The 27,056-nt window shown below is 39.3% G+C and overlaps 2 protein-coding genes across 3 annotated transcripts; one reads left to right on the forward strand and one right to left on the reverse strand.

Moving 5' to 3' along the window:
- Nucleotides 1-3,925: 3,925 nt before the first annotated feature.
- LOC122657812 (AP-4 complex subunit sigma-like) lies at nucleotides 3,926-11,934 on the forward strand. Its single transcript, XM_043852606.1, has 4 exons — nucleotides 3,926-4,115; nucleotides 4,371-4,457; nucleotides 11,396-11,464; nucleotides 11,642-11,934. Exons 1-4 carry the CDS (start codon nucleotides 3,975-3,977, stop codon nucleotides 11,774-11,776), a joined length of 432 nt encoding a protein of 143 aa, XP_043708541.1. The 5' UTR covers nucleotides 3,926-3,974; the 3' UTR covers nucleotides 11,777-11,934.
- A 7,139-nt stretch (nucleotides 11,935-19,073) lies between these two features.
- LOC122660586 (glutathione hydrolase 3-like) lies at nucleotides 19,074-26,515 on the reverse strand. 2 transcript variants are annotated; one of them, XM_043855958.1, is made up of 7 exons: nucleotides 26,384-26,515; nucleotides 21,984-22,306; nucleotides 21,373-21,891; nucleotides 20,430-20,665; nucleotides 19,751-20,015; nucleotides 19,485-19,622; nucleotides 19,074-19,373 (listed from the first exon to the last, which is right to left on the reverse strand). In XM_043855958.1, exons 1-7 carry the CDS (start codon nucleotides 26,493-26,495, stop codon nucleotides 19,095-19,097), a joined length of 1,872 nt encoding a protein of 623 aa, XP_043711893.1. In that variant the 5' UTR covers nucleotides 26,496-26,515; the 3' UTR covers nucleotides 19,074-19,094. The 2 variants fall into 2 exon arrangements, with proteins under 2 accessions (XP_043711893.1, XP_043711892.1); XM_043855957.1 differs by having other exon boundaries at nucleotides 21,984-22,312.
- Nucleotides 26,516-27,056: the final 541 nt, after the last annotated feature.

Raw genomic sequence — 27,056 nt, forward strand, 5'->3', positions numbered from 1 at the left:
TACATATTCACAAGTGTTGATGGGATGTGAACTTTGACTAGGGTTAGACATGTGCTGAATTTAAGGAAATTTTTTATTTCACTGGAAACACTAAATTCGAGAGGTTTCAGCTACTCATTTGAAGGTTGAATTTTCAAGGTTTCAAGAGGGGCCATGATTGTGATGTAGAAATGAATGATTGGTAATTTGTACAGACTTGTAGGAGCGGTTGAAAGAGGTGCCACTACCATTAGAACTTAGGCAAGAGGTATAGACAAATTATGGATGTTGCAGGTAGTTCAAGTTGGGAACACATATAGGTTGGAAAGAAATGAGTCTCTTTCACTTTGTATTTGGTGAGTGGAAGTGATCTCTCTCATTGGATCGCAGCGATAGGGAGGTGGAACTACATCACATCATATAGTGATAAGCTATGCATGGTACCCTGGGCAGGGGTGTGGGCCATGTCGATTGGGTATGGTGGATAGGTAGAGATAATGGTAGAGTTTGCAAAGTCGACATCAATAACTCTTCAGGGTGGCTTTCAAAATCCAAGCCAAAGTGGAGACTATTGAGTTTTATGTCTTATATATTGTTGTTGTTCACATATTTATTATTAGGTTTGTATTTGTTTGGGTCAGTCTTTTGGGTCCATTACATGTATAAGGGTAAAATTATAATTATGTGAAGATTAGGGTTTTTAGGGTTTTTTATATGTGGAAAACTCTAAATACAAGCAAGGGAGATCACATTGTGAAGTGGAGAATTGTGTAGATAGTTTTTCTAGCTTATTAAAAAATCTCTAGTTCTCTGATGTTGATGTTGATGTAAGCATTTGTACAAAACCATGTTAAAATTTTAATGTTGTGAATGGTTGTTGCTTGATTTCTTCTTCGTGGTCTGCACATTCATCCCCAACAATTGTTTTTAATTATTTTTTTCATTTTTTTAAGTTGATATTCAAAAACCTATGTTTGATATCAATAAATTAGTGGACAGACAAAATTTTCTTTCATCCATTGAGAAGGAGGAATCCCCTCAACACTCATGATATGACCTTATGATTTTGGTGCTATCATAAACTCCCACCTCTTATTATATGAGGTCGGAAACACCTCTCAATCTTTATTAAATATTGATTCTTTGAAAATCGAGCCCAACATAAGGATTATTTATTGTTTAAGCACATTTTGGCCCAACCTTAAGATGAGATCCATTATTCTATAGTCTAGTATATGTCTACATGATAATGTTATTAACTCCAATGTCTCCTCCACTTTGTTGGGATCTCAAGAACTTTTGCATATTCAAGGATGTTATGGATTCCAATTTTTTTTTTTTGTCGAAAGAAAACTTATTTTTATCACGTGCCCAAAGCACGGTATTTGAGTAATAGAGATCAGACAACCATGGAATGGATAATGACCAATTTGTTTCACACACACAGGACAATGCCTTCCTAGCCAGGGAGTCAGCCACGTTGTTAATATCCCTGAAAATGTAGCGAAAGGAGCAAGGTCTAAAATGTGTTGCAAGGCATTGCATATCCTGGACAATATTGCAAACTTCATATTGACAAGAGGTTGACCTATTAGTTAGTGCCAGGATAAGCTCTTTGCAGTCAGACTCCACCAAGAGATCATCAATGCCTTTTCGAAATGCTGTATAGTAGCCCCAATCTTAGCTAAGGCCTCTCTTTGCAATACTGAGCCGAGGTGGATAGGGGCCGACACAACCACCAACGGATTTCCTTTGAAGTTCCTAACAACGTAACCTAACCCTCCCATGTCTCCATTTATAGAAGCATCCAAATTGAGTCTAAAGACAGGAGGATTTCGGGGTGGGTACCACGTTGCATTGTGAAGATTGGAGCTTTGGTTGGCATGCTGATTGTTTCGCTCTTGACCCCTTTGAGAGTTGATGAATTCTTGAGCCCGAGCTCCCGTTGTCTTAATGACTTCTGCTGGGGATTTCTTTAAGCCTCTGAACATGAACTCATTGCGAGCTAACCAAATTTCCCAACACAAGAATGATGCTAGGCTTGAAACTTCTCTACCCACTTGTTTTCTGCCAGTGAAGAAAGTATTCCAATATTGTATAAATTGAGGTAACTGGGGAGTGGGTGGGGGGGGGGGGTAAAGGAGTATATGAGCCATTGATTCTATACTATTTTCACAAAGATGGCAATTAGGGGTCTACTAGGACTTTTCTGAGAGCCAAGTTCCGTCCTGTAACCAAGCCTCATGTGCACACTTGCCATAGAGAGTTGCGGATTTTGGGGAGAGTATAGCATGAATTTTTTTATGGATTTCAATGAAGTCCTAAAAAAAGGGAAAGGAATTTGTGCACGTAGATTCCATGCATCGATTCATCCAATAGGGGGTGGGGCTTTAGGGTTATTCTGGATAGACATTTATGCCCATTTTGACAATAGTTAATGCCAACCATGCACATGCACAATTGTGCATAAGAACTACTGCCCACAAAAAAAAAAAAAAAATCTTCCATGACTTTGGGGAAAAATCCCTCTGCTAGGGGAGGTGGATAGGTGAATTGATCCCATGATTGGACTTTTAATCATCATTACATTTCCATTCTTTATTGATAAAGTCGAAACTACCCTCCTGTTGATCATCTGACATTGCCAAGTGCCCATAGTGTAGGGAAGTGAAGGGGGCTCGGTCCTTTCGATTTTCTATCAATATATTGATTTGGGTTTTCTCGTTGAGCCACATAGGGGTTGCAAGCAAGGGTTTAGTGTGTGGAACAATATTTGCAGTGGTTGATACCGATATCGATACGATACGATGCTGATTGGATTTGACTAATATGTTTGAATCTGTCGAAGAATGAAAAAAAGAAAAGAAAAGCCGTGGCTGTGTCGATCAATGTGGACTGGTATCCGTACCGGGTTGATCCCGTATTAATGGAATGGTACTTACTAGCGTAAAATTGTCGGGAAAAAAAAAACAGTTTTTAAGGAAAACCAAAGACAAAATTGTCTGATCCCGGTCGGTGTAGTATTGGTTCCAAGGTAGGGATGTAAATGGATATCTGAAAATCCGAATCTGATCCGCATCTGTATCTGTATAGGGACATTCGAATTCGTTTAAAGATATCTGAAAAAAAAATCTGAATACTCTGATAAAAAGCAGTCGAAAAAAAAAATCCGAATACTTAATAATAAAAAATTAAGTAAATAATGATCTTGAAGATTTTTGAAGATTCATCAGGTTCTAGAATATGAGGAAAAGAGAATCATGATCTAAGAGATATGGATTGACAGTGAATTGTATCCGCTGGGGGGAGGAATGTCCGGCTTACACAAGGCAGAGATGTAAATGGACCTGTATCCGATCACATCCGATCCGTATCTAAGCCGTTTACATCCCTATTCCAAGGTGACTGATCCTTGATTCGATACCAAGTACGTATAAATTGAAAAAGAACACCACACCACTTGGTCAGGCAGCGCACGGACCTGGCTCCTGTCCAACCGTGACGGGAGCTAGAAGGTCCAACGCTCAGAAACCACCCCAAAAACAAGGGTGGGGTGGTCATTTCACATGCGGGGACAAGTGGGACCCACCTATGAAATGACCACCCCACCCCTGTTTTTGCTGTCGTTTGGCGGGACTGGATGCTCCAGCTCCCGCCACGGCTGGGCAGAATCCTTTTCCGGCAGCGCACGCTGCCCCTGCATCCTAGCGGTGTGCAAAATGACGGCCGCACCCCCTGAACCCTGGAAAGGGTCAGGGGGGTGCGGCCGTCATTTAACGCGCATCTGTGTCAGGGCGCAGGGGCGAAGAACGCTACCTTAGTCGCGCGGACGGACTACGACTGCTACTCTTCACGAATCATGGGCTTTTGGTAAGACAATGACCGAGTCACGGTTAATTTCGTTCCATAGCGTATCAGCGTATGTCACACCTTAGTCGCTGCGGTAGTTTCTGTTGCTGAGAGGCGCAAGCTCTGGAAACAGGGAAGGGAATTAGATGGGGATCAGATTCATACTGCTTGTGAACAAGCAGGGCCAAACCCGCCTTGCCCAGTACTACGAGTACCTCACCCTCGATCAGAGAAGAGCTCTCGAGGGTGAAATCGTCCGCAAATGCCTTGCCCGTAACGAGCAACAGGTTTCTATCTCTCTCTCTCACATGCTTGACCCAATTTTTTGATTTCGCTTTTTTCTCTTCTATACGCCCTCTTATCTTCCAGCGTGTTGATGATCCTTCATGGTTTTCAGTTTTATGAGGCTTTTGTTATTGATATTGCTCTGTTACGGACACAACACCGTTATGCCTTAATTTGATGGATTTGGAATATTTACTTGACCTTGAAACTGTTTTCCTCTTTTTGCTATTGAGGCCAAACCATCTCTTTTATCTCAGTGTTCATTTGTCGAGCATCGGAACTACAAAATTGTCTACAGGCGCTATGCATCACTGTTTTTCTTGGTTGGGGTTGACAACGATGAGGTACTTTTCCCTCCTCTCCTCCCTTCCCCCCAGAAGAAAAGGGGGGAAAAGAGATTCTTGTGCCACACTGTTTATTTTCTAAGCACTTTCTGTAGAAAAGAGATCTAATGTGGTTGTTTGATGCACCATGAATTTTTGCCACTTCTGCGTTCTTGCTCCATTCACCTATATGACATGCTGGATTTTGTTTGATAGCACTTGGTCTATCAGTGGTTCGTAGCTCTCGAGCATATAGGATGCCCTTCTGAATTACGAACCAAAACTTTTAAACACATAATTCTATCAGGAATGGAAAAATATGCCCTGATACTCAGCCATGATGCTTTAAAAACTTGGGCATCCATCTTATATCATTGTTACATGATATCACAGAAAAGATTGGTAAAGCGTAGGAATATAAAAGACTCTCATGGTGGCTTGATTATATTCATCATGAAACAGTGTACATCACTAAGGTATTCCTGGACCAGAAACAACCCAGGTTACAGTGAGTAGTAGTTATGAATATTAATCTTTATCATATCTGCCTACATTCCTTTGTTTGGTTATCATGATGAAGTTTCCACTTACCCAAGAAATACTAGGTTCCCAAAAAATAAGGGTAGTGGAGATATTTGAGACCTGTGCAAAGGCATTGTAATGGCCTAAACATTAATCAGATGAGGCGATGCAAGTCCTTTGATCAAAACACATCCATGAGCATTTACATGTGGCTTCCCACTTAATAAATATAAGAGGAAGAATTAATTTTTGGATGATTGTTTAATATTTTAGGAAGGATGAGACCTATTTTAGCTAAAATTTTTAATGTCAATTTGTTTGAGTAATACTTCCTAAAATAGGCAAAATAAGATGCGACATAGGAATCATGTAAAAATGTGGAATCCCAATATTGTGTATGCTTTAATATTGTATAATGATTACGTATCGAATGGAATTCTTCCATTGAAATAGTGCCACACTGATAGGTGATATATTCAAAAGGAAAGGTGAATCAAGTACGTGATGAAGCTTTAATGGAAGCTTTCCAAAATGGGAAAGAAGAAGAAGGAAGAAAGAGAAGAGAGAAAGAAACTGATGGGATAATTACTCTCTCATTGAGTCTGAGCACTGAAACAAGGGGGCTTGATGAAGTCTCACCATCAAAGAGAGGTGTACAATTTTCACTGAGGCGAACGAGGTTCAGAGTTCATTAAAGAGAAAAGTTGCAAGGACATGGTCTTTTGTAGTTTTGATGTTTTTTATTTTTAAAATTTTTATTTCAGAGCAACAACCCTATCTTGAAACATAGGTAATCTAAAAGGAAATCACAGAAACATAATGTCAAAATCCCTGAGGAACATTGCTTGGCATCCTTGCGAGCTGTTAAGGACTATCCTTAACTGAGTTTGCTGGAAGAGAATTTCAATTGGGTACTTAAATGATGACATGGGATTGTTCATGTCATACAATATCTAGGGAAAACAATGTCTGTAAAAAAATGTGGCGTTGCCATTGAGGTAGATGAAATATTCTACATGTCATAGTTGCGATTCATCGTTCATGTTTTAACTGTTCTGTTTTGAAGCGGAAATCAGAGCAATGTCAACTATTTAATTTTATAGAAGAGTATCATTCATGGACGCCAAAGTGGTGAGTTGATGCTACAGTATTCAGTGATCTCAAGGTGAAGCCCTGTTGTCATTGCCAAGTCAACAACAAGAAATTATGCCATTTTTAAAATTAAGAAGCAGTATCACATATGGACAACAATAAAGGCCATAATTATGAAATAAAAGAAGTTAATAATAAATGGTTGCTCTGTAGGAAACTTTCCAGTATTGTCATGGCAGTATGAACTATGGCGCACTCACTTTCAGGTGGGAGTAAGAACATAGAGTAGATACTATATTATTTATTGTATGGCATGAAGATCTTGCATTTGTTCAGATTGAAACTTAGATCTCAAAGGCAATTGTTTTTTTACCTAATTGGGTGATTATGAATCCCTAGGTTAATAGGTTGTAGTTCCCCTTTTATGGGAGAAGTCGAGAACAGAGCCCAAACATCTTGTTCACCTCAGGTCCATGGTCAGCCTATTTATAGTTGTCTCATTGGGTAGGTGATGCAGTTTATCTCCAGCATCAACCAGACGACCATCCACGTCAGGCACTTTTTGATTTTTCTTAAGGATTATGATGTAATTGTAATGCCACTTGAATTTGGGTTGTATTGCTTACTAATATTCTATATCTCAGTGAAAAGGTTGTTATGTGCTTCTAATAATTTATGTTAATAAATCTGTGTATTTTTAGGTTTCTTTGGTGATTATAGTTTAAGCTTCTTTCATGGGAGAGTTGGATCAACTTAATGTGTATTGGGTGAAGGGTAGGAATTTTATTCTTTTGTAAGTACCCATAGTCAGGTGTCCTGTTCTATTTAGTTGGTATTTGTTCTGTCATGAAGTGAAGGAAGCTATGACTACCTTCAATTTTGTTTTCTTTTGATGGCTTCTTGGAATTATATTTCCTTCATGATGGGAGATGAATAATCACCTCATGGATGCAATCAGTAGCCTCTGGAACAAAGCTCACTGTCCAATGTAAGCATGAAGCAGCGGCTTTGTTGATCCCTCCCTCCCTCCCTCCTCCCCACCCCCCCCTTTTTTTTCTTTTTCTGTTGATAGGTTGCTCTGCCCCACTCCATTCTTGGGAGATTGGTTTAGGCTGACTGATAAGTTGAAAGGGATTGGCATTAGAGTAGCCCCCAGTCTGTACTGGACCCAAACTATTTCTGTCCCTACTATTTATCCAAGGGAAATGAAGTTTTTCTTTACTCCACGAGTCACTTTAGCATCTTCTTGTCATCATCATCTAATGCTCATCATCATAATAGTATTGGAATCATGTGGATCCTTTACCTTGAAAAGGGTTTAAGAGGCGGAAGGATGCAAAGATAAGATGGTGTTGAGTCACCAAGGAATGTTGCTTTGTTTGACAGTGGTTCTGGATCTGATACAGGAAGAATGGGAAGTTCTGGAAGCTCTTTACATTTGCTGTCTCCCTCCTCACCCCCTGTGCGCACATGTGTGCATGCGCAGTGTATAATAGACAGTATAACCTTTATATTTGAGTTTGAGCATCCACAGGATCCATAAATAACTTTTGGGTCATATATGTAAGGTTAGAAGCTTTTATATGGCTAACAAAATTTAGCCATAGTATGTTACTCTCTACTTGGTAAGGGTGTAAATCAGTTTCGGTTTTGGTTTATCGGTTCAGTTTCAGTTTGGTTCAAGATGTAATGAACTTAACTAAACCGATTATTAATCGGTTGCAATTTCCCAAACCAAAACCCATTAATACGGTTTGGCTTGATCTGTTCCTAGTCGGTTTCCCCTTCACTAGAGTTGCAAAACAAATCCATGATATCCCCCCCCCCCCCCCACCCCCGAACACACACTCACACACACAAAGGATTAACTGCTGAATAATCTGGAAATTTCTGCATTGCAAGAGTGTGGAAGTCCATCAAATACAATAGATATAAAACAGCAAGAAGAGAGTCAACACTCTCCGTCTCTCTCATTCTCAGTCACTCACTTTCACACTCTCTCCTTTTCTTAAGCTTCTTCTTGATATGGAATATTATAATATTTAGTCGGACAATATGGTGTGTAACTTTTGTTACACTAGGACAGATAATGAGGTGGTGAAACTCGATGAGAGGGAAATTCCACAAAGTGATTATTTTAGATATCTTGGCTCAATCATAAATAAAGAAGGTGATATAGAGGATGATGTTTCGCAGAGAATTAAAATAAGATGGATGAAGTGGAGAGTTGCGTTCGGAGTGCTGTGTAATTGGCGTATCCCTTTAAAACTTAAAAGAAAATTTTATAGGCCAGTCATAAGACTGGCTATGATATATGGTATGAAATGTTGGGTAGTTAAGAAGCATCATATAGATAAACTTAGTGTAATGGAGATGAGGATGTTGAGATGGATGAGTGGAAAAACTAGGAAGGATAAAGTAAGGAATGATCATATTAGAGCTGGTTTGGGAGTAGCCCTAATACGTGATAAGCTACAAGAAAGTCATTTGAGGTGGCATGGCCATGTTCAACGGAGGCCTTTGGATGCTCCAATACGGAATAGTGATTTGATTCAGATTGAAGGAACTAAAAGAGCTAGGGGCAGACCTAAAATGACCTTAGGAGAAGTGGTGAAGAAAGACATGCATAGCTTAGGGCTTGTTTCAAATATGACCTCAAATTGAGCTGATCTGATTGGAGGGCAAGGATCCATGTAGCCGACCCCATTTAGATGGGATAAGTCTGAGTTGTTGTTGTTGTTAATCAGTTTACAACGCACAGTTTCTCAGTTAAAGACCGAAACCTATTATTAGACTTCAAAACAAAAACGAACCAATTATAATGGTTCAGTTCAGTTCGGTTCGATTTTAAACGGCCAGTTTCATTTCTTATCGGTTCCATTTCAGAATTGACACTCTTACTCTCTAATCCCTAAACCTTGAGAAGCCAGTGTCTAGGATAAAGTAATTACGTGTTTCTAAGATCATCCATCCATCATGATTTATCAGAGCAGACTCTTAAGGTTCGGAAAATTTTCCAGAATCATCGCTCCCATCTCTTGGTACTGAAAACATGAGACTGACATATATCCTTTTTTTTTTTTTTTGTTGGATTGACGTTGCAAAAGAATATTGTATTTCCCTTGATACCACTTATATGCTGTTTAAATCGGGTTCGATTATAATCTAGACTAGCAGATAATCTCACCTTGAGATGTATCCATTTCAGACAACTTTTCAGCACACCTGGTATTGAGCACCAGAGGAGGGTGCGAGTTAGGTTATTACAACAACAAACTCAATCTTATCCCAACTTAATGGGGTCGGCGACATGGATCCAAGCAAAACAGAGTTCTAACCGAAAAAAGGGAAAGAAAGGATGGGAAAGGAGAGATGGGGCAAGAGATTAAAAAGAAAAGAAAAGATGGGAAATAAATAAAACAAGATGAAAGATAGTAAGTGGAAAGAGGTACAGCCCAGCACGGCAAGAGAATCTCAGCTAAATGGGGTCTGCGAGTTAGATTATTGCTTGTGTTAATTATTGCTCCATTGAGACAACTTGGGTTACCGCAAAAGTGAATTGCAAACCCCAAACCAACTTCCAGCTTTGCTCTTGTCTTTTGAACTTTTACTCATTGACCCTAAGACCCTTTGTTTATTCCATAGGAATCCTATATTGTTCACCATATTTACCAGAATGTCATCACTTTCTTATTGGGTTATGTACTTTTATTTAATTATGAGATTGCCACTGCCATTATACATTGAGATAGTTAGGCGCTTGGTTGGGTCCATAGCAAGCCCAAACAGGGTTTTCGAACCCGGATTGCATGAATTATTTATAAATTTGCCATTGGGATTGTATATTGCCATATTATTGTTGAGGTGGGCCCTTGATCACATCAATTTCGATTGCAATTTTTCAAGATTGGTATTTGCATGGAGTGATGGTTGTTATTATCGGAAATTATTGTTTGGTTGGATCTGCTTAAATCTGGTTTATCTGGTATTGGCTACCGTGAGGGGGAGATTGGAATTTATTGGGATCTTACTTACATGGAGATTATTTCTACCATGAAGGGGTGAAATGGAGATTATTTTATTGAGATCTTGTTGCAGCTACTCTTAATTATTGGAATATTTGTGATGCTGATTATTAGTGGTCATTATTTGTCCACGTGTAATGCTACATGTGAGGGGGAGTGTTAATTATTCAAGACTGGTTTTGCTTTTAGTATCTAGTCTTATTGGTCCAATCTGGAGCTTTCTTTTGATATATATGTATACTCTAGCTTATGGGGGAGTGTTAATTATTGTAACATTGTAGGGGGAGTTTTCACTCTATCGTGACTTGGTGTCTTGGAGTTCTAGTGTGTTTAGTAGTTGTCTCTAAGTTAGTCTGTTTGAGTTGTAGCTAATTTCTATTTCTGATTCCTATTACAAATAGGAGTCTGTTGCTATATACTTCTTCAGATATAAAATGGCTTTGGGGTGTGGGGGGGGGGGGGGACTGCTGGTAGTGACTTATGTTCTCTAGACAGTCCCCCTTTCTCTCATTTTTCTCCCATCTCTTCTCTTCCTCTCGGTTCACTGGTTTGACCTTTCTGATATTGTTACATCTTGAACTCTTGATTTCCTCATCACTGAATTAGTTCACACCTTAGGATCAAGTGGTTTTGGTTTGGGACCACTTGGGTGATCAAAATTTTATTTAGGTGCTACCTAGATTATTGTCTGAACTCTTGATTTTTACAACACTGAATTAGTTAATGTTTGAGGATAGTGTTTGTGGTGTGGATCTATGTGGCTTATGAACATTTCATTTTATTCATGGTTAAATACTTTGATGTGGGACATTGAAATACTTTGATATAGGACTATGGATGGTCAAAATCTCCTCAAAGATCTGATTTGGCAACATGTGAAGTGCAAAATTAAATGGTGTTGTAGGTTTGCAGGTGGATCCCAAGGATACCCACGTAAATATTCCGGAGCATAGTTGTCATGGCGTCTAGGCAACCCAAGGCATTGGAGGGTGTCCAGATGCAAAGCGACACCAACAAGGCGACCAAGTCGTCCAAGGCGCTCGCCTAGTGACACCTTGACAACTATGTTCCCGAGTAAGCACTATTCTTTGGTTGACTAGTTCAGTGTATTTGGTGGTTGGTCCGCAAAATCATTTAATTTGGTGCCTTATTTTTTTTACTAAATTGAATGTTTGTCAATAGACATTCCCCATATTGTTTTGAGCTTCTGCAGGAACTTTCCAATGTTGTTTTGTCACGTTTCCTAATCTCATCGTTTTTGAGATGACTACAATGTTAAGTGACTGCACAAATAATCTTCTCTTTTCACATTTTGTGCAGAATGAGTTAGCTATATTGGAATTCATTCATCTGATTGTGGAAACTATGGATCGCCATTTTGGCAATGTGGTAAGGCCCCACAATTAAATCCATGAGTTATAAGCTCTCTCTCTCTCTCTCTTGATAGGGAAGTTATAACCCACTTCTATCTGAAGTTACTATGCTTCCCTGCTTCTGTTATATCAAACTAAAAACTCGTGCGATTAATTGATTTCTAACTTTTTTGTTGAAAACTAAAATATTCAGTGCGAACTGGACATAATGTTGCATCTGGAGAAGGCACATTTCATGTTGGAAGAAATGGTCATGAATGGGTGTATTGTCGAGACAAGCAAGTCGAACATTCTGGCTCCAATTCAATTGATGGACAGAACTTCCTAGCTATTTCAATCAAGTCACAACTGACTCTTATGTATCAAATTTGGGCTACTACATGGCATTTTCTTTTACCCCTTCTCATTGTTGTTGATGGTGAACAGTGATATATTTGTTTGCACGACATATGCTGTATCATAAGCAAGGCAAAACCTTCTTACTTACCAGTTTTTTCCTCTCAATCCCCTCTGATAAAATGTTCATATCCCATGATTAAACACTTGCATTGAGGTAAGCTTTATCTTTGGGTGTGGAGTTGGGTCCTGAATCTGTGACAATTGAAGGTGTTCCTCTGAGTCTCTGCTTCCATTTGGGAACATCTCCTCCAAGTTGAATCACAAATGGTTCTCCTTGGGCTATTACTTGAATAATTGAAGAATGTCGCTAGCTTCTTTTTTGTTTTCCTTCTTTTGATGTTATTAATTGGGTTCCTTGGACTGTCAACTTTGTTGCTTGCTAACGGGTCCTCCATGGACTTAGTTCTCTCCTACTCTGATTTCTTATGCTATGCATTAACCTCTAAGGCTGTATTATTGTTTTCTTTGACTAGATGAAATTTTTCCTTTTGGGCTGGTGGCTATGTAAAGAAAAAAATCTACATCCTCTATACGATGTACAGTACCTTGTCTGGTGCACTCTTCATTTTCCATTTTGCACAAATCTGGAAGGTTCTGGAAAGACTTTCACTCCTTTCTTCCTTTCTCTTGAGGGGTTTGATACTTCAAGTCAATATCTAGTTTACCTTTTATGGTTGGGTTTTGTATGTGGACACCAAGATCACATGGTTCTTGCACGTGGAGCTCATGTGGCACCGAGGGAGAAGAAGTGTCGGCCCTTACCAGATTGTTGCACTTTCCAGGAGTTGAACACTCGACCTCCCTGCTTTGATACTGTGTGCACTACTGTTTCACTTAATTGTTAGGGAAAAGCAACATTAATGTATACATCAACACAAAAAAAAAAAAAAGTTCTAGCCATACTGCGATACAATGAATTTTGTTTTGGTGCTCAAGCAGTTGTTGATCAGAAGCCAAAAGCGATGGTTTTGTGCCTGAGCAGCTGTTGTAGATCAAAAACCAAAATCGATGGCAAAGGCTGCACTAAACCATACCATCTGATGGAATTGAGGCGATGTAGCCTCAGATGAGATCTCAACTCAGCCCCTCCGAAAATTAGCAGAATACTTGACCTTCAATGCCTCATATGGAAGCGTTTGATGCATCAGGGTTTCTACCTACAGCTGCCTTTGTGGTGAGTGTCAATGTGCCCAGCATTGTTTTGAGCCCGATTCTTATACTGGAAGGGATAGTGATACTGCTGGTAGCTACTGGGTTTGGTGTGGCAGCATTGTCGGCTTTGCCCTCCTGGATCTACAAGACTACAACTACGTAGTTGGGAAGCACCCTCTGGGCGGGCGACCAACTTGATTATGCAGGATCCAAGGTAGCTGATAAGGCCAAAGATGTGAGAAAAAGGCTTAAGGAGTATGGGTAGTATGTGCAGCACAAAGCTCATGAGGTTACTCGAGGATCTTGATCAAAGAATTGGAGGAAGTTTGGAACCTCTGAGTTGAGGTGTTAGCTAACCATACATGTTGCTAAGTTGGCTTTCTCTTTTATCTCTACTTAGGAAAATAATGTCTCTCTGGTTTGTTCTTGTGTGCTAATCGTTGCCTGTTGGGATATTTTCTTACTAATAAATAACCATAGTTTTAGACTTTGCAACGCTATGAGTAGTAATGTAGTAGTATGATTCAAAAGAGCATTAGGCTTCATACTTAATTTGCAGTATTAAGAATCTAGATTTTAAATCAAAGCTGTGGTGATCTCGTTAATTGTTTCATGGAAAAAGGATCCACACGATGCTGTCATGCAGATTCTTTCACACACACTCTCATCAAAAAAGGCGTCCCCGGCCACACACCTTCTCGCTGCTCCCTCCCTTGAGTACTGTATAATATCTGTTATATTGGATGAACTCCCTTCACCACCACTGCTACCACAACTCAATTTGCCACCAACGCCACCCCACATTATACTACCATGCTCGTAGTTCCTATCCCAGTTTAGAACGGTTAGATGGGAATGAGGAGAATCTGGAGTCTCCCCCTCATCCGATCTTGAAATTTAGGTTTCCAAAGTTGTTATGGCCACCAGTACCCTTTGATACCGCCATGGCAGCCGATTTGCCTTGGCCTGTACCCAAAATCCCTCAACAACAATAGATTAGGAAACTCATCCATATTTGGTCAACTTTAGTTTCCCGTATTTGGGCGTGATTGATCTATAAAGAGATGATTTGAAGCTAAGGCTCTGTTTGCTTCGGCGTAATTTTACTTTGAAAATTTTATATGTTGAAAAGTTTTCCAATGTTTATTGCCATACAAAAACACACACTAAAAAAATTTTCAACATGTAAAATTTTATGGCAAAACAAACAGAGCCTAAGAATTTTTCGTAGGTGAAAATATCACTAAAATCAGAACTTTTCTAATCCGATATAATGGATTGATCTTCATGCAATATATGGCATTATTTCGAAAAATATTTAAATGTAAAATTTTAGGGCAAAACAAAAGGAGCCTAAGTGTTTTGGCTTATCTTTTAGTGTTGCAAGTGAAACACCTCCAATGGTTCACAACACTTAACACCAAACCCATAGAAATATGAATTGATCTTCATTCAACGCTTTGATTGAGAAGAATGCAACGAAATCCTCATTCGAACAATAACAATCCCAACACTTGGGGGGAGAGAGAGAGAGCTCTTCTAAATTGTGAGTTTATGTAATGACTAATATTTAATTTCTCTCCTCTTAAGGTTAATATATAGCCAAATAAGATTCCTCCCCTTATTTGGATTACTAGTGCCAAGTGATGCAATCCTATTGGGTGTGTACTAAGGTAAGTTACACTGAGTCACACTCAATCATCTAATTAAGTTAATTGCCCATAAGGACAACTTAGTATGATAATAGCCATAAAACCCATAATTGATAGGAAACATTATGTATAGGTCCCTTCACTTTACTTTATCTCACAATAGACCTTAATACATGGAATTAAATTATTGTGACTACCCTAGTCTACTGATCAACTAGTATAGAGCATCTTGATCACTAATTGAACAATAAAACAATACCATAAAATATATTTATTACATATAATAATTTTATAAATTCTTTATAAAGACTTTACAATTAAACCACTGAGCTCAGAATTTTCGTCCAATTGGATTCTTTCTCGAGATACGTTGTAAGTGGATTCCTTATTAAGTGCCGCTTACGTTGATAATCAAGTACAGTGGACTAGTGCGGTGATGTATAACTAGCTAGATGTAAACATCAACCTTATATTGACTAAAACACAAAGTGTCAGTTTGCAATGATAAAGGTCTCTCATGTCTAGGGATCACACAACTATCAAGAATCCTTTCACAATAAATATTCGATAGTAAACTATGCCAAGTTCTCGAATGATCGAGTCCGATACACACACACAAAAGTGTATTCACATGTATGTCTAGAATTCTCATTCCAAAAAACACAGTGCAAAAACCATTCAAACAAAGAGCCCAACTCTATCCCTAATTGTGAACACTTCAAGGTCATACCTCTAGACATACAATCATACTAAATATTGCAAACGTGAATTAATTAAAATCAAACCATTTATTTGGATCTAATGAAAACTATATCCAATATTTTTATGTTCAAAACAAAATTTAAGGGTTCAGAAATTAATGTCATGCCAATCGATCTCAGCTGATAAAGTTAAAAATAGTATATAAAACAAAATAGAGCAAATTACATGGCCCTCCCATGGACTATGGTCCTATTACTAACCACCCTCCCCCCGTATTTTAAACAATTACATGGACTTCCACTGGACTGTGGTGGGACTTACAAGTAACCCAATGGCCATATTACCCTTTGTTAGTGTAGTTTTACCTTTTCATTATAAAACCTTGAGATATGTGCTCAACATGCCATTGTTCCAACCTCATCTTCCATCTCACCTCTTTCTCCGACAACTTGCATGTATCAACCTGTCAACTCCGACGATCTACAAGGAGTAATCTCTCCAATCCAGCAATCTTCGAGTTGCAAAACCAATGACCAACTCCGACGACTCTGCAACAACACTTTTCTTCTTACTCTTGAATGGATTCTTTATAATGGCTTTATGATTTCACATCAAAGATGGAAGCTCAAAGCCTTTGATCCTTAAAAGGGACTTTTGGGCAACCCCTCATTTGAAGTTTGCTGTGGGTTATTCCAATATTTCAAAAACAAGGAAAACGAAGAGAAGATGGCTTGTGGGTAATGTTGTACGTCAGAGAAGAAGTTCCCATCACTTGTTTGCTTCAAGTACTCATCGACGTTGGTAGCCAAAACGTGATGCTTCATACGAGATTTTCACCCACAACTCAAAACTGAATTTTGTTTTCATTCGTGAACCATCTAGAATTTCGTCTAGTGCGTTTTTTACTGGAAAATTATTACCTCAATTTGCCTGTCCGTCAATTTCCTCAATTCCCTCTAATAGAGGGAGGTGGACCCCACCCAGGCAATATGTTCGGGCAGAAGGTAGAGTGGTCATTTTCCCCCCTATTAGATGGAATTGAGAAAATTAAAGGGCAGGCAAATTGAGGGGATAAAGATCCATATTTTACCTTGATTTGGGCATTCGAACAACGAGCAATTGGGAAGGAATTTAGTGAAGAATCTCCAAATGAGGAAGAAGGCTCTCATGATATTGTTGAGGGAAAAGATGGTGGGGATATTTCCAACTAAAGGAGGAGGAGGTTGTGATTATGAGAGAGAAGTAGTTGAAGGGAAGAATGCACGAATTGATGTCCGTGCATTAACTTGGGGCTTACAGTAGCTAAAACATTGAAAGATACAGAATATGTTCTTAAGGATTTTTCTGATCTGCCCCTTCCTATATATTTGTCAATGATCAAAGGTTTTGGCAAAGCAAAGAGATTAGAACCTGTTGTAGCTCTTGTCAAGTGACTTAAGAGAAAGAAGGAGACCAATGGTTTCGCTGGCCCAAACCTTTTCATATATAGTCTATTGGGTGTGGTGAAACAATTTTGAGCAATTTGAAGATGATGTAGTAAAAGAATGGGGGGCTAGATATTGTTCTAGCACAAACGATCCTCGAATCCACAAGATAGAATATAGAGACGAAAATGACTGATTTTCATAAATTTCAAGATGAATATTACACGATCTTAAGAGAACTTATATAATAGATCAAAGAACAATTTGAAATTAAAAAAAATGTGCAAAAATTCAAAATTCAAAAAAGTGCACCAAAATCCAAAAGTAGAAGATGGCGCCAAAACATTAGAACCCCGAATGGCCTTGAAAATGAAGGAAATTTCAGAGGAATGCCCTGGCTAAACTAGGCAAAATGAAGGAAAATTCGAAAGAACACCCTGGCTGAACCAGGCTTTCACATATAGATGTCTATCGCCCATTTCCAAAAACCTATTATAATGGCGAATCGAATGAGTAAAGACAAAATTATGTCGCCCAGAAGTTGGCCATTGAAAATTCAGTACTTTCTGCTAGACTAGGTCACCTTCTGCTAGTTCAGGGAATCCAAGAACTATGCTGATATCTCCTCTACATCAAGACACCTAGAGAAAGTGATGGAAGAAATGGCAAAGGAAGGTATGCTTCCTTATGTTGTCACTTACAACACTTTAATGGCCATTTATTTAGAACAAGGACGATGTCTTGAAGCCCTCAATGTTCACAAGGAAATTGAAGAGAAGGGTTTATCCCCATCTCCAGTGTCCCATTCAACAAGACTTGCTGGTTTATAGAAGAATGGAAGATGAGAGTGGAGCCCTTAAGCATAAGAGATCTCAAGCTACTACGATGCGTAGGGGGCGAGAATGGTAGAGATGCGACGCGGATGGTGGTGGATTAAGAGTCCTGAAAACTAAGTAGGGTTGGGGTGGTACGAATGCTGGAGTAGAGGGGATTTAGATGTTACTTACAAGGATTCTGGTGTTTCAGGAGCTTCCAACGGGACGGGGAATAGAACAGGTGAAAAACTCAGGGATGTTGAACGTCGAACACAGTTGACTTGGAGGGAGCGCGACAACGGACTTGGAGGTGGGCATCGTCAATGATGTTGCTTGTGGAGGCTCTGTTAATTCGTCAAGTATGGATCCTGCTTATGGTAAGGCCCATCCCATCAGCGTTTAGGGTATCTGCAGTGATAACGGGGTGGGTTGCACGGGAGTAGTAGTAGAGGTAGGGGCCGGTGGGTAGTTGGGTTGTAGTAGGGGGTAGGGGTAAGGGGTATGTGGTGCTGCAGGAAGAAGAAGAAGCTGGGGCGGGATTGTAGAGCGGTCGGGTCGGGTCGGGTCGGGTCGGGTCGGGTGGGGTGGGGTTGCAAGAAGAAGAAAGAAGGGGTAAATTTATTTTTAACATTTCAAAACTAATATCTCACTAAAACAGTCAGCCTTAAAGGGTGCGGATGTAATTATTCAAAACACCGGGGTGGGGTTTGTAAGAGGACCATGATCCAAGGGAGGGCCATGTAATTTGCTCAACAAAGAGATAATGTGAAAATCCGAGAAGAGAAGACACAAAGACTGAATTGATGGCTTTGGAGCGAGGGGGTGTGGAATTCTGACCTGCACTGTGATTTGCTCAACAAAGGAGAGAATGTGAAAATCCGAGAAGAGAAGAAACAAAGACTGAATCGATGGCTTTGGAGCGAGGAGGGGGGGGGGGGGTTTTCTTCAGTTACTATCGGATCTTTTGACAACCGCGTTGAGTGCGTTGTTCGAAGTTTTCCCTCAAACCGAACCATACACGCTAGAACTATTGTTTGTAGTTGTCAACCCACTGGCAACAGGGCTACTGCCACCTGACCCACGAATCCTTAATGGCGAAACCGGCAAACCCAGATCGAGTTCCTCCACTGCTCTCCTCTACCATTCACTTTCATTACCAGAGAAGACACCAAGGGTAAAATGGCATAATAAAAAAGAGGTGCTGTTCTCTGTGCCGCAGCGGAAGCTGCATCCAAGCACGTGGGAGTGGGTGCAATGACCACTCCACCCCCTTAAGTGGCAGGTCCATGTACTGGGCATAGCCTGAGCTGCAGTACAAAGGACATTCTCCCTATAAAAAAAAATACAGAACCTGAAACGTAATATTTATTAAACGTGAGGTACCTCGAACATCACATTTATCAATGTCAGGTACCTCAAATATACTATTCCAAATGTTGGGTACTATTGGTGGAATTTCACCAAATGTTGGGTACCCCAAATGTCATTTACCCAAAAATAAATCAGAGACCAGCGGGTTTTCCATCTTTTCTGGGGTCACTTACAGCAGTAAGCATTCCATGGAAAACTTGGCCACTGTTAGGCTGCCCCCCAATCTTTCTTGTGGTATCAATGAGGGGGCTTGCAAGGGTCTGTACAACGAGCTGGCATATGGCCCCCTTTGCTTGAGCCTTCAATTCATGTCCCCTCTCCTTTAAGAAAACCTTTCTATCATCGGAGAGTTCAATATGGTCACCATCGATCACGGTCCAATTCTCGTACAAGACCTTGTTAGGTACTAACTGCAACAAAGATTGAATGCTATCAGCCATCAAGAGTGAAATGGATAGGTCTCCTCAGTTACTCAAATAAACAAGTGAACCAAACCCAAAGCTTTAGACCAGAAAAGGAACCTCGTGATAGACCCTCGGGTACTGAACAGCAGCGAGAGGTTCCATTCCCAAAACAAAATGGTTGAGAAACACCTGAGTCACCGCCGGAATGATGAAGATACCACCACTCCCACCTATAACCCCGGCCAACTGATTATCCTGCAAGTAAATAGATGTAGCTCTACTAATGGGCTTGGTCTGTAGTCTTGAGCATTAATTAATATGAAAGTGCAGAAGTGATTTCTCAAATCAAACAGATGAAAGCAAGTATTCACATTCAATACTACCTTGAGAATGATGATGGGTGTCATGGAAGATAAAGGCCTCTTTCTGGGTTCTACAAAATTTGCGGGTGCTGGAGGGAGTTTATCTACAGAGATCTCAGTTGGTGTGGAGAAGTCATCCATTTCATTGTTCAGTACAATACCAGTTGAGGGAGAGAGAACTCCTGCCCCAAAATAATAATTTACAGTTGTTGTCATTGATACTGCATTCCTATCTGAGTCAACAATGCAGAAGTGGCTGGTTCCGTGGTCTCTTAGCTGACTAAATCTGAAAATGTCAGTGGCAAACAGTCAGAAGACTCAAAACTTAGCACCAACAACAGAAGCAGTGGCCAGAAGAGCTGACTGTAGAAAGAAATATATGCAGCAGCTAAAGATTGCTTCAGAGGGAGTCAATAATTAGAGATTGGGGCATAATTTTTTTTTTTTTTTTTTTTTTTGTAGGGGGTGGGGGTGGGGAGTGATCTCCACCTAATGGTCGTTTTAAGATGTTCTTCAGAACATATTAGTTTTCAACCAAATCTAAACCTTTGAAGAGTTGAAGGTCACACGGAGGGGCATCCCTTGAAGCCAGAGAATCTAAAGGATATAAAATGCTAGCAGCTGTATTTTACAGAATTAACTGACACAAGATTGTATCCCCTTAGTTTACTTACACTGATTTTCATTAGTTAACATGTACCTGTTCATGTAGTAATCAGGAGGAAATGTTGTGTTGTCGAATATTTTCTGCTGGAGACTCTTGGCAAGGGATGGGGACAGCATATCAGTAATGTAGTCAGTTACATTGACAAAATCAGGGTCGCCTAAGTTCATCCGGAGAGCAAGCATGTGCTTCATTGCCTCAATCAAGCGATGCAGTCTCAACGGTCCCTTTACGGCATCTGCTGATCCGTAGCCATCTAAAATGTGCAGAACCTGATTAAATAATCACAAAATGAGCAGAGAATAAGCACCAGAGAGGCAAAGACTGATAATATATATAGATAAGTAACTAAACACAGTACATAAGCTCACAGCAAACAGCATGTTTAGAACATATGAGAGGTGACCAAGGCATTTCGCTGCGGTCATTACAGATGACACGGGTTAATATAAATAGGTATTTGTTGATGGTGCAGTCACTATATTCTCATCTACTGACCATCATATAGGGTTAGAACCAAGATTTACTGTATCAATCTTCGTGGACTTACCATCTTAGCAGGTTAGTATCTTGACAAACAAAAAGATGCACAGATAAGGAATTTAAGAGTTGAGACCATAAAGTAAGGTAAATCTAGCCATTAGAACTCTCGGATAGCACCAGTTAACAATCCTCGTGAGACACTGCAAACAATCATGGCTTTTTCGTCAAGGCCGCTGCCAGAAGCCCAAAACCTCATCTGCTAGAGGAACCCATCCCAATAAAAGGTTGGTATAGAAGTTAAGTCGATTCAAATTTGATAATTTCAGCAGGAACCCAAAATGAGGGCACTCACTGAATTTTGTTATCGACTCAGGCTAGCATCTGCTCCTTTAAGATTCATTGTGGCCATGGTCGAGGAAAGAAGGTATATTTTATTGCACTAGACCTTGAAACACTAAAGAAAACTGCCGGAAAGGACAGAAAAAAAAATACCCACAAGAGCCAGCCCTGGAGTTCCACTTGAAGGAGGAGGCATTCCCAGTATGGTGTAACCCATAGCATTGACAGCCATTGCATCTGTTATCTCCACCTTGTAATGCCTCAAGTCTTCCATTGTCAAAATCCCCCCAACTTGTCTCACATCCCTCACAAAATTCTCTCCCAAGGTCCCATTGTAGAATGCTTGCGGCCCATTTTCTGCAATTGCCTCTAAAGTGTGCCCAAGCTCAACGTTGTAGCAAGTATCCCCAGGTCTCAACAATTTCCCATTTGGTGCAAACACTTTTCGTAAGCCAGGGTCAGCCATGATCAGCTTCTCACTCTTCTTAATAGCTGAACCAAGATAAGGAGCAACTACAAACCCATCTCTAGCAAGCCGTATGGCAGGTTGGAAAAGAGACTTCCATGCCAATCGTCCATATTTTGACCATGCTTCACGAAGGCCCGCTATCTCCCCTGGAACGCCCATGGAAAGTGCACCTATGTACTTTGATTGAGGATTATTTTCATACATGTCCTGTTCATAACGAAAACAGAATTAATTTATTATCTTCCAAATGTTGGAATAAAATTGATTTGTATTAACTTGAAATACAGAGAAGTACAGACCTTTGAAGCTGCTAATGGAGCTGTCTCTCTCATGTCAAAAGCTTCAGCTTGCGAGGTTGATGAAGATCGAACAACCATGAAGGCACCACCTCCAATTCCACTAGACATTGGATTGACAACACCCAAACACAATGCTGTTGCCACTGCAGCATCAACCGCATGGCCACCATCTTTAAGCACAGATACGCCAATGTCAGAGCAACGGCCGTCGTCTGCAGCAACGACGCCATTCTCCGATTCAGCAACGTCGTTTGCATCTCTCCTCTGTTCGTACTTCTCCTCTCTCAGTCCCCAATAGGCTGAACCGTGGTAAACTACAAGGCCTAACAGTATAATGCACGGTGCCACCACCAGAAGCCTGGTCAGTGATCTCAATCAAACCATGAACTAAACAATTCTGAAATTCTACCAAAAAAAACAATTCTGAAATTATTTTCCCCTTTCTTTTATCTAGAGGTAACATTTCCAAAAATTGTTTTACCAAAAAAAACAAAAACAAAAAAAAACATTTCCAAAAAATCCATTTTGAAAAAAGAATGCTAATGCGGGTGTGGCCCCTGCACCTTCACACAGGAGTGAATGAATTTACCACCCCATCCTTCATGAAATCAAATATTCCACCCATGTTCATGTTGCTATATACACTCTCATTGGCCCCCACTAGTGTAGGGACTACAAACCCAAACAAGACATCTTGTCCATTCCATTTTAAATGTCATTGGAGAGGATCCCACTTCCTCTCTTAATTAGATTTCTAAGTGTGTTTTCCACGAGGATAGTTTAAGAAGAAACCTGTACACTACACCAATACGGGTTTGGAGAATGGTATTATCTACATGAGAACTACATGATGAGAATAGGAGAGAGAATGTCAGTGTAGACCCCACAACCCATTATGTGAGATGGTGTATGTTAGAATAGATACTAGACTCTCGTGGTGTATGCTTGGGGATCGCTGCTAGGATACATGGCCCCTGGCCCTCACATTATAAGGGTGAGATTTTTGATTTCATAGGGGTTGAGACGATCATTTCTCCATTCCAATGTCTGGGCACAATCCTTTGGAGCCTGGGTGCCTTCTTGTTCCCAATTTAACCAAGCGTTCAAAACATAGAATCGGGGATCGTCTCAAAACCCTTAGAATTGGTCCTCAAATTTGAAACTCAACGATCTAGGGTTTAGGACCAAGAATTGGTCATGTCAAATCAGGCGAAATCAAGGTCAATCACAATAGAATCTAATCCAATTAGACCGATCTGACTCCCAACTTTAAAAACAATGAATATACAAACAATAAACATTTGGAACCATTGTTGGAAAACCAAGTTTTCTAACTCGACTCGGCTTTTAGAAAAACCTGATGACTTGGCATTGTCAAACCCGGTCAAGATGAGTCATGTTTTTTAATTTTATAATACAATAAATATATATAAATTAGTAAAAGATCATAAAAAATACAGAAAAATATGAGGAAAACCAAAAAAAAAAAGAAAAAGAAGAAAAAGTAATCACATATCAATGCATTTTGAGTTTATACCGTTGAACAAGAAAAGTGAGTCGAGGAGTTGAGGCATTCTTATCGTTTTTAAGTGAACTGGTTTTATGATTTTTTTAAAAATAACTAAACTCACAGATTTTGTCATGGCTTGGGTAAAAATACCAAGTCTTATTTGATTTGGACCATTTATGATCCAGTCTTGTCATTTTTTACCCTGGCCTAGTCTACACGACTCTTGACCAAGTTTTTCAAAATTTTGACTCGACTCGGGCGACTCGCCCCAGTCAACCCAGTTTTCCAACTATGCTTGGAACTGCAATTTCACAAGTACCGTTCTTCAAAGAGGTTGTCTACAATTTCTTGAGCTCTATTTATTTCAATGTAGAATAATTTCTCCAAAAATCAATTTGTAATTATAAAGGGAAAAAGAGCTATGTCCGGGAATGTAGCCTATGCCAGCACTCCCATGAGTCTATCTCTCTCCTTTCCATATGAAAAGACACCTATACCCCCTTATTTTGAGGAATAGAGAGAAAGAAACATGGGAGTATTGCTAAAAACTAGTTCCCAATTATAAAAATATGCAGGGGATTGAAAAATTACCGGTGTGAGATAGAATCACCCACACCAAATCAACGGGAGCATGACATGGTTCAAAAATAGGATCATCGACATGTCAAGGAGTGGAGAGAGAATGTGAGAGAGTGCATGATATCAACACTGTAGGCAATATGCATCATCTTTCCTTATAAAATTTATTTTGTATATTTATTTGATTTATTGTCATTTTTATTATTGTATATGAAAAAAAACATTCAAGTACTTTTGAAAAAGAATCCAACCACATGATATTCGAAGTCTCTTCTATGAATCGAAATATATGATCAACCAAGTCAACATTATATTTTCCTAATAAATAATTCAAAAAAATAAATTTAAAAATTTTATTTCTCAGAATTTTATTTACATTTAATAAAAAATTTTAAATTCTTACATAGTTTTTTTTAAAGATATTTTTCAAACAAATTTTGTTAAACTAGATTGAGCCTAAATCTCCATTTTGTTTTGATGCAAAATATTTTCTTGAAAATTTAAAAAACAATTTAACTTTTATTTTATAATTTTGTGTCGTTTATTTATTTATTTTTGGTTGGACGTGATAAGGAAACACATTATTGCGTGATTGAATGAGGTAAAATTTTATTACCAAAAAAAAAAAACAAAACAGAATAAAGTAAAATTTGACCTTGTAAATCATTTTTAATTCATATTAATGGCTTTATTACTGGTAGGGGGGTTATTATTAGAGATTATCAATGTCGATTTGTGGCTGGGAACTACAAACATTGTCTTGGGATATCAGTTGTTGCTATGGAGGCTGAAGCTCTTAGCTAGCACATTTGGTTGTATTTTCTAATTCTAAGGCTTTGGTTGCTTTCTTAAATTCTTCTCTTCTTCTCTTGATTGGATTGCTCAAGTTATAGTGGACATTTTATTTCTTAACCATTCTTTTGCTCATATTAGGTTTTTGTTCGTTCCTTTTTCTATTATTAGGGAGGCACATTTGTTTTGCCAAGGGTGTTTCCTTTCTTTCATATCGCTGTAAGCTTTACTTTCTCCTCTAACAAAATTTCTCATTCTTCTTTTTAGTAAGAGAATATCTAAATCGCATCTATTGGTGTATTTAAAGCTAGACACCTCCTTTTAATTGCCTTTGTTTGTTTCTAATTAAAAAGTTCCTTAAAGTAAATGTATAAAAGTATTTTCAAAAATAATTTGAAGATGATAACTCATTATGTCATCAATCAAACAAAAATGTTAACCAAAGGATCAACGGTGCTGGGCTACATACCCTATCCAATAACTGCTGACATATTGCTTGTGTTGATGACATCTGAGGACCCACAACTAGATGGATCCCCTGCACGTATGTTATCTACATGTACACTTTAGATGCCAATACAAGCGTACATTGAGGTGAACGTACGTGTAGGGGATCTGAACTCTCCCCCATTAAGTATACCATTTTGTGGTTTTGCAATTATCAATTGGGCTTTGACTTTTTGTTTTGGTAAAATAGTTTTGGGCCAAAGATTTCATACACGGTCGAACGGTAATGTCTCCTCTCACAAAGGGTTGGAAAAGTCATAAACCCCTCAACCCATATTTAATGCTTTGAAACTGTCACCCTCTCACATGCACGCCTTATACAGCCGTGTACGCAAACTGTCCCCATATCTTTATTAACAAAGGAGCAAAGTTTCCGAAAAATCAACAAACATAAAAAGCAAAATTAACAAAAGAAGTTTCCGATGAGCCAGCAAACAGAGAAAGCAAAATAAAAAAAAGGAGCGCCATGCCAAACACTATGGGCTCTAACGTAAGTACTGATTGAATCACAAGAAAAAATAAATAATTTCAATAACCACATGTTCCATGGACTTGTTTTTTTTTTTTTAATAAAGCAGTCGAAAATTGTTATTTTTTTAACCTGGAACTGAAACTCGAAGAAGGGAACCTGAAAGAACGGAACCTAGCTTCTAAAAGTTCCCAAGAATTGAGGGTTCGAGAAATCCATGAACTGTTGATCCTCAAAGACTCAAGAAGAAAATTAATCAAAAAGAAGAGAAACAAACAGTCGAAATCAAAGTAAATTTTTCCTGAACTACTCGAATTGAATTAAACAATTGAGAACAGAGATCCTGAAAACCGTTAAATACATCCGATGAACAAGTGGAAGTGTGGAACAGATGCATAAGGTAATCAAAGCAAAATAACCAATCGAAAGGTACTTCACACGCACAGTGAGAGAGAGAGAGAGAGAGAGAGAGAAAGGGTATCATCGGGCGATTCCATGTTGAAACCAGAGAGAGGTAGAAAAGCAAATAGAAACAGAACTTACCAATAAATATGAGAACTGTAACGAACACCCAAGCAGCTCTTCTCCGACTCTTCTTATTTGCCGCCGCTCGATCGCCCAAAAGCGGTCTTTCCATTCTCTGCTGTTGATCCATCAGAGGCTCAGAGCAGGCAACCCCCACCCACTCCCACACACACACACGCGCTTGCATACAGAGAGAGTCTTATCGTATTATTTATTTATCTCCACCCTATCCTCGCGTTTCCTTCCTCTTCTTATCTTGTATTCCAATTTTTGTAGTATATTTCCTTTTATATAAGAGAAGAGTTGGGATTGTATTTGTATATATACATATCTTTATAGTAATACAAAGCAAATGATTAAATCCAATTTGGTTATTCAACCTTAACTTGGTATCAGCCAAATAACCGATCCTTAGCTTTCCCTTTCATTCTCGCCATGCCTGGAGACGAACAACCCACGGCGGCGATGCCCTCTTCTTCCCTTATTCCGGTGTCCTCACCACACTTCCTTCAATCTTCCGCTCAGCCTGGATCGCCACTCGTTCAGCCTCTCCTTGATGGAGACAACTACCCTATCATGCTCATGGCTCTTGAAGCAAAAAATAAATGGTCTTTTATTGATGGTACTCTGGCCAAGCCGGATCCCACCTCCACAGATTTCTCCAACTGGATTAGATGCAACAGCATGGTAC

The sequence above is a fragment of the Telopea speciosissima genome, chromosome 4 (genome assembly GCF_018873765.1).
Source record: "Telopea speciosissima isolate NSW1024214 ecotype Mountain lineage chromosome 4, Tspe_v1, whole genome shotgun sequence".
Lineage (NCBI taxonomy): Eukaryota > Viridiplantae > Streptophyta > Magnoliopsida > Proteales > Proteaceae > Telopea > Telopea speciosissima.